The 6799-nt window shown below is 40.9% G+C and overlaps 1 protein-coding gene across 1 annotated transcript; it reads left to right on the top strand.

Moving 5' to 3' along the window:
- The first annotated feature begins 382 nt into the window (after positions 1-382).
- Positions 383-6225, top strand: WFDC11 (WAP four-disulfide core domain 11). Its single transcript, XM_070421607.1, has 4 exons — positions 383-476; positions 3952-4107; positions 5123-5259; positions 6183-6225. The coding sequence occupies exons 2-4, from the start codon at positions 4002-4004 to the stop codon at positions 6198-6200; spliced, it is 261 nt and encodes an 86-aa protein (XP_070277708.1). The 5' UTR covers positions 383-476; positions 3952-4001; the 3' UTR covers positions 6201-6225.
- Positions 6226-6799: the final 574 nt, after the last annotated feature.

Raw genomic sequence — 6799 nt, 5'->3', positions numbered from 1 at the left:
CAGCACAAAAGCTGAGAGTCGTTGATAATGTAGTGTTAGGTTGATGTCAGCAGTGGAGAAATTAATCTAGAGATGGATTATTTACAAAAGTCATCACACAAATGTTGGAGGAAAATAGATATACAGATCCTCCCCCACCTCTACAATCACCCAGACTCCCATGAAATGTGCATGTCGGGGAAGAAGAAGCTCCTGCAACTACACAGTGCTCTGCTTCTGCCTATATTACCTGCAACAAAAAGCAAAAAACAAGTACTCTTTGAATAGGAATTCAGTGACCACCTGTACGCATCAGTTTATGGCCTGGGGCAGAACTCATGGATCTGCCACAACCAGAACCATGATTACAATCTGAGTCTTTGAAATCTATTCTGCTCATCGCCCACTCCCTGTGCAGGGGCTCTGTGGTTCCCAGAGGACAGGAAGAACTGCCAGTGAAACAATCACCAGCATTTCTGACTTGAACATCTTCAGAGGTAGGTGGATATCAGAGTCCCAGGGCTGTAAGTGTAAGCCTGCAAACACTCTTGTTTGTGGCTTGGTTGGATGAGTTCCTTTTTTAAAAATTAATCCTCACCTGAGGATATTATATTCATTGATTCCTAGAGAGAGTGGAAGGAAGGGAGGGGTGGTGGTAGGGGTAAGAAGGAGAAAGAGAGAGAGAGAGAGAGAGAGAGAGAGAGAGAGAGAGAGAGAGATCAATGTGAGAGGGACACATTGATTGGTTGGCTCCTGCACAAGTCCTAGGCCTGGGATCGAACCTACAACCCAGGTACATGCTCTTGACTGAGAATCAGACCCAAGACCCTTAGGTCTGTTGGGCCAACCACTTAGACACACAGGCCAGGGAGGATGAGTTTCTTTTTCAAATCAAGTGCCCAGATCATGCCAACACTATTCCTCTATAGAAGAAATTATATGAGAAGGTATTTAGGGGTAAATTCTTAAAATAGGTGAATCTGAACAAATGGTATTCAGATGCTCTTTGTACTGTTCTTACTCTTATAACTTTGAAAATATTTCCAAATTTTTTATTAAAAAGTTAAAGGTTCATGTGCCTCAAATCTTATTTTTTTCACACATGCCAAGAGGAGAAAAAGTTCAGTCTTTCTAAAGAGTTTTGCACCTTTTAAAATGTCTCCAGATAATGTGCCTGTTTTTTTTGAGCATTTGGGGGATTTCAACCAATGCATGTAGGTTATCTTCTGCTTGGTTGAAAACACCAAAGCAAAAATAAAGACTTGCGGGGGAGAAAACTGGTCACTTGCAGGGAAAGAGAATTACTCCATTGTGACTGTATTATTCATAGTACCCAGACTTCTTTGTCTTTGCTTCTTCTCTTCCTTTCTGTTTGGCTTAGTCATGTGAAGCACCAGGTTGGGAGTGAGAGAGGACTGGGGAAAGGGATTTTTTTATAATATGTTTTTATTGATTTTTTAGAGAGAGAGGATAAGGAGAGGAAGTGAGAGATAGAAAAATCGATGATGAGAGAGAATCATTGATCGGCTGTCTCCTGCATGCCCCCTACTGGGGACTGAGCCCAAAACCTGGGCATGTGCCCTGACTGGGAATGGAACCAACGACCTCTTTGTTCATGGGCTGATGCTCAGCTACGGAGCCACACCAGTCGGGCAAGGGAAGAAATAGTTTTGAACACTACTCAATCTCCTGCTTCAGACCCCACCTCTTACCACCAGTGAGCTGCCTAAAATAATAGCCATCAGTTATTTTGCATATTGTTCCAAGTCCTAGACCCTCTCTTATTTTTTTCTTCTTCACGTTGATCTCCATTTATTATTGTGTATTTCTTTGGTGTATCTTGTTTATAAGCTCTATGAAGGGGGGTATTTTCTTGCCTTTGTTCATTACCGTATTCTCTTAGTCCTTAGAATAGTAGTAACTTAGTAGAAGTATTTGTGAGACAAATAAATTTAGGACAAATGTAAAAAGGATAGAATCCCACTCGCTCAGCAGACTTAATTCCAAATAAGTTAAACAGTTTTTAAAAATGACCACAATGAAGTCAATGAAATGAAATAACTTTCACTCATGTAGAAAAGAGTCTAAGTTTGATAATAATAATAGCCAACATTTATTTTGCCTATTCTGTGTGCCAAGTCATATGTACGGTGCTTCATATATTCAATTTTTGCAATGTGGATACTAATGTCACCCCCATATTACAGATGGAGAAAACTGAGGTTCTGAGAAGTTAAGTGTTTGGCCAATCATAACTTATATTAAACTAAATGTGTTGGGGTTGGGTTTCAAGCTCAGGTCTCTCCAACTCCAGTGAGATAAGATGTGTATCCTATTGGTAGAATAAACCGATTTCAATGGAGAAAAAACTGGTAATAATTATCTAGGGTTCAAGATAGGCAGTATCATTTTCCCAGGACTTCCAGATTGACAAATTTGCATTTAACCAAATTTTGTTGGCAAGAAAGTTCCCAATGACATTAATTCTTTCCCCTAGGAAAGAGAAATTACAAATTGTTAGGTGTCTTATGATTAATGGGAAAATATAAATGATATGTTGTGAGAATATTTGTGGGAGACTTGATCTTTGTCTCAAATTTATTCAGAAGAGCTACTTCTTTCCCTGCCTCTGTAGGAGAGCTTGGGTATAGAAGTTGACTTTTCTAGACACTGCCTAAATTTACAGCATATATAAAAGCCTAAGTCCATGCAATAGTCAAGATACTCAGCTTGAATTAAAATTGTGGGCTTCCTCCACATCTAGAAATCTGCATTTGGGGAAGAGAGTGGTCAGTTTCCTCTCTCTCTCTTCTCCTGCAGTTGGCTAAGTGTCATTTTGAAGATGGAGGAGGGAGAAGAGGTAAGGGAATCTAGACAGTTCTTTCTGGCAGGTAGTATTGCACCTTCGTGTTTGTGCTTTCTGGGCTTAGTACTGCTTAAAATGGACTCTGTCACAGATGTTTTTCTGGGTTCTTTAAGTCTCTCCACACACCAACTGATAGAAGTTTCTCAGCTGTGGTTCTCTTGATATGGCTAAACCCAGCTCCTTTCTGGCTGGCATTTACTTTCTACTTCCTTCTGCTGGGGTCATATGGCCCTCCCGGCAGCCTGCCTGGGATAATCTGGCACAAAGCCACTCTGGCTCTTTCTTGCATTTGCCCTGTCAAATTAGTGCAAGTAGTGCAAGCTGTAGCCTCTTTCTTATAGCCATAGGTCATTTCGGCCAGCGTCTTAGACCTTTGTGTTCTCAGGTGTGACTTAGACACCTGTACACTCTGTCTCCACAAACTCTTGGGGCCATAGAAAATTCAGTGGGAGGTATCGTTCAAGCCTTTCTGGTGACTTGAAATGAAGAGAGCACAATGTTCTTTAAAGAAAATCTTCTCAGAGATCTCCTCCAAAAAATATGCCAAATTCCTGACAATTTTCCACCTTTAAAACAAGTTAAGGTTTTACGAGTTCCTTAACCTCTTTTGGATCACCTATCTCTCTCTTTTCAAAAGGCCTACAAGTTGATTTGTCTCACAGGTCTTGGCCAAAACTTTCATTTTAAGCCATGTTACAAATTTTTAAGCAAAAGTCAAGATACATAATAGCAAGCCTGATATGAACTCAGTTTTACAAAAACAATTCATATTCATATACATGCACATAGACAGAATAACATATGCCAATATAGGGGGATTACTGGAAATATCTCATTATTTCCTTTGTACTTTTTTAGTGTTTTAAGACTTTCGTATGCTAAATTTGAATGATCTTTAAAGGAAAGGCAACACATTTGTAAATTTATTTTTTCTGCACAGGAAGGCACAGAGTGTGAGGTGACCTTTTAGCAGTGCTTAGCTCACATGTGTACCTGTTGTTGGATGGGTAGAGGGCAAGGGGGAATACTTAGAAGACAAAGTGTAAAGAAATTCGATAAGCACTTCCTCTTGCTTTACAAATCTATTTCTATCTCCTCATCTCTAGCAACAACTGATAAGGAAAAAAAATTCCTGACAATATATATTCAGACAAGTATGGTCAGCATCATGAAGTTCTGGACACCTCTACTCATGACATTCCTGTATATGGTGCTACTGTCTGTGCTGGGCGAAATTAAGGAAAGATCAGACTTTAAAACAAGTAAAGGTTTTTAAGAGTCTCTTCTAGGGACTGGGGTGATAAGGCTGGGTTGGAGACAAAGGGTGGGGGATTGTTGCGCTTGTTTCTGGACAAGTGAAGGGGTATTTTTGTGTTTTATTCAAGCCCTACCTTCCCTGGGTCATGTATTAGAGAATCACAATGTTTTTATGCACAGAGATCTAAGAGATTCCCAAGTTGAGGTCCTTTAATGTTTCCCCTTCCAACCTTGAAAGTATCAATGAGTATCTGTCCACTTTTATACATATTCCATAGGTCAGAGGATATACTATTTCCCCTGTCGGGCTAACTTGGAGGAGGGAGCACCAATACAGAGTTGCTATATCTTCCCATACTTTCAGAAGCTCTGTGTCCTAGCTGTGTGTACTTGGATGAGCAGTACCAAATGGGTATTTCTTAGTATACCCTTTGTTTTAGTGATAGGATCTTTCAGAATGTGAAAAAAAAATAGAAAAGAGACATGAAATGAGTCCTTAGTGGGGCAAAGTTGGAGGTCATATCATAGGAAAGAGGAATCAATGGAGGGGACCAAAAAATTGAGTGAGAGAAAAGTATCTGAAGAGAGGCTGAATTATTAAAGTCAGAGGGCCAGCAAGGAGGGGACGAAAAAAAGAGAGAATCTGCTCTTTACTCTCCCTGGTCTAGCTTCTCACATTGTGAAATAGGCATGGTAATGAGGCTAGAGGCTCTCTCAGGCCATGAGGTCTCCTGTTATGTTAAGTGTAGATTTTATAGGAGAGCACGCACAGGCTGAAAGTACGCCGAGTCCTGCCTCTAGGATGCCCGACATCTGCAACACAGGACCTGTGGGAGCAAAGAAGGCAAACATATAAGTGAAGAGGCAGTGAGGAGGGCCAGGCAGGAGATGTTTTTGTAAGGCAGATACCGTAGATACCTTGTTAGGAACTTGGGCTTGGATTCTCATAAGGGTTGTTAAGCTTCTGAAGGGCTTCTCTTCCCATGCTTGCTAACTCTTACAGTTTCATCTCAATTTTAGGGGAGAGAACGTTAATTGAGGAGTGCTGGGGAGAGCCAAACATCGATGACTGTAACAAGAAGTGTTCTAAAACCTTCATATGTGTAAGGGTAAATTACACGTGCTGCTGGACCTATTGTGGCAACATCTGTTGGAGAGTGAGTTGGGAGAGGTGTCTTCAATGATACTCACACTCTTCTTGATGCTGTTATTCCTAAAGAGAGCACTGATGTACCCCAAATCCCAGGCACAAAAGTAGCAGAAGAAAATATCTCCTAAACCTGGAAAACAATTCACTAGTAAATAAGCCAAGACAACAGGTTGGGGCACAATGCTTCTTTCATTATATAATCAATGCCTGTGCTCTCAGTATATTATGCAACAGTTTGCTTTTTTCCTAATTTTCATCCAGAATTTTTTGTTGTTGTTGTTGTTGTTAATCCTCACCTGAGGATATTTTTCCATTGATTTTTGGGGAGAGTGGAAGAGAGAGGGAAAGACAACGAAAAACATCGATGTGAGAGAAACACATCGATTGGTTGCCTCCTGCATGAGCCCTGACCAGGGCCCAGGCTGGGAGAAGTCTGCAACCAAAGCACATACCCTTTTTCTTGTTTGTTTTGTTTTGTTTTGTTTTGTTTTTGTTGTTTTTTTTTTGCACATGAATACAAATTTATTCGTGATTATTGCACAGTTGTACACAGAAATGTAAAGCAGAATGCTTTATGAGTATCAAAGCACATACCCTTGACCAGAATCGAACCCAGGACCCTTTGGTCCACAGGCCAATGCTCTAGCCACTGAGCCAAACCAGCTAGGGCTCATCCAGATGTCTAACCATTGCCTCCATAGTCAGGCCTTTTAATGAGCCCTTTGTCTCAGCCAGGCCTCACATTTCTACCCTTCTCTGTTCAATCAACTAATACCACGCTTCCTACCCATTCTGGAGTGCACAATTCCTATTGTTACATAAAGTATATCTGTCCCATGTTCTGGCAGATGGGTAATATTAAGCTTGGGAATAAATGCTTATTTCTCAGAGCTTCATAGCCTCTTAACATCTACCCTTTCTCTCTTGCAGAAAATCTATGAAAGATAGCTAAAACCATAACCTCAAACCTGAGACACCAGTCAGTTCTCACCGAGGGCTGCGCAGGAGCAAATCCTTGACAAATAAACTCATTTACCAACAATGGCTGTTGGCTTTTTTCTACTCCATTCCACTACTCTTGATTGCCTTATTAAAACACCCAAATGGTTCTTATTCCACAGTGTACATAAGCTTCCAACACTTCCTTCCCCATCTGATTACCTTAGAACTGATAGGCTAATCTTCTAGAGTATTCCCATCGGCACTGAGCGTGTCTAGAGCATGAGAAGGGAACAAATAATGCAAAACCCATGGAAATCTGAGACTAAGTGCTCTGGAGGCTGAGATTTATTATTCAGACCCAGATCATGACAGAATGCTTCTTCCTCAGTCTCCATAAGATTCAAGGCCTCCTAGGGGTTCTCACTCTTCACTCTACCTAACACAGAGGCACACAGTTGTTCCAATAAGACAAAACAGGCAGTGACGTCCAGGTGTAGTCTCTGAGTTCCATGGAGTAGGGTGACATGTACAGAGAACTCTCTGGAACACAGGTCAGGGCACCAGTTATCACAAGGAAGAACAACAACTGTTTCCAGTATAATTCA

This window comes from Myotis yumanensis, unplaced genomic scaffold, assembly GCF_028538775.1.
Source record: "Myotis yumanensis isolate MYYU_CA2020_CCGP unplaced genomic scaffold, mMyoYum1.0.hap1 SCAF_7, whole genome shotgun sequence".
Classification (NCBI taxonomy): domain Eukaryota; kingdom Metazoa; phylum Chordata; class Mammalia; order Chiroptera; family Vespertilionidae; genus Myotis; species Myotis yumanensis.
This window is presented reverse-complemented; position numbering and strand designations above follow the sequence as displayed.

What these genes read in the sequence shown, in the direction of transcription:
- WFDC11 (XM_070421607.1), top strand. Translation starts at nt 4,002, where the DNA reads ATGGTCAGCATCATGAAGTTCTGGACACCTCTACTCATGACATTCCTG. An exon ending in AAGATCAGACTTTAAAACAA is followed by an intron (nt 4,108 to 5,122) that starts GTAAAGGTTTTT and finishes TCTCAATTTTAG; the next exon opens with GGGAGAGAACGTTAATTGAG.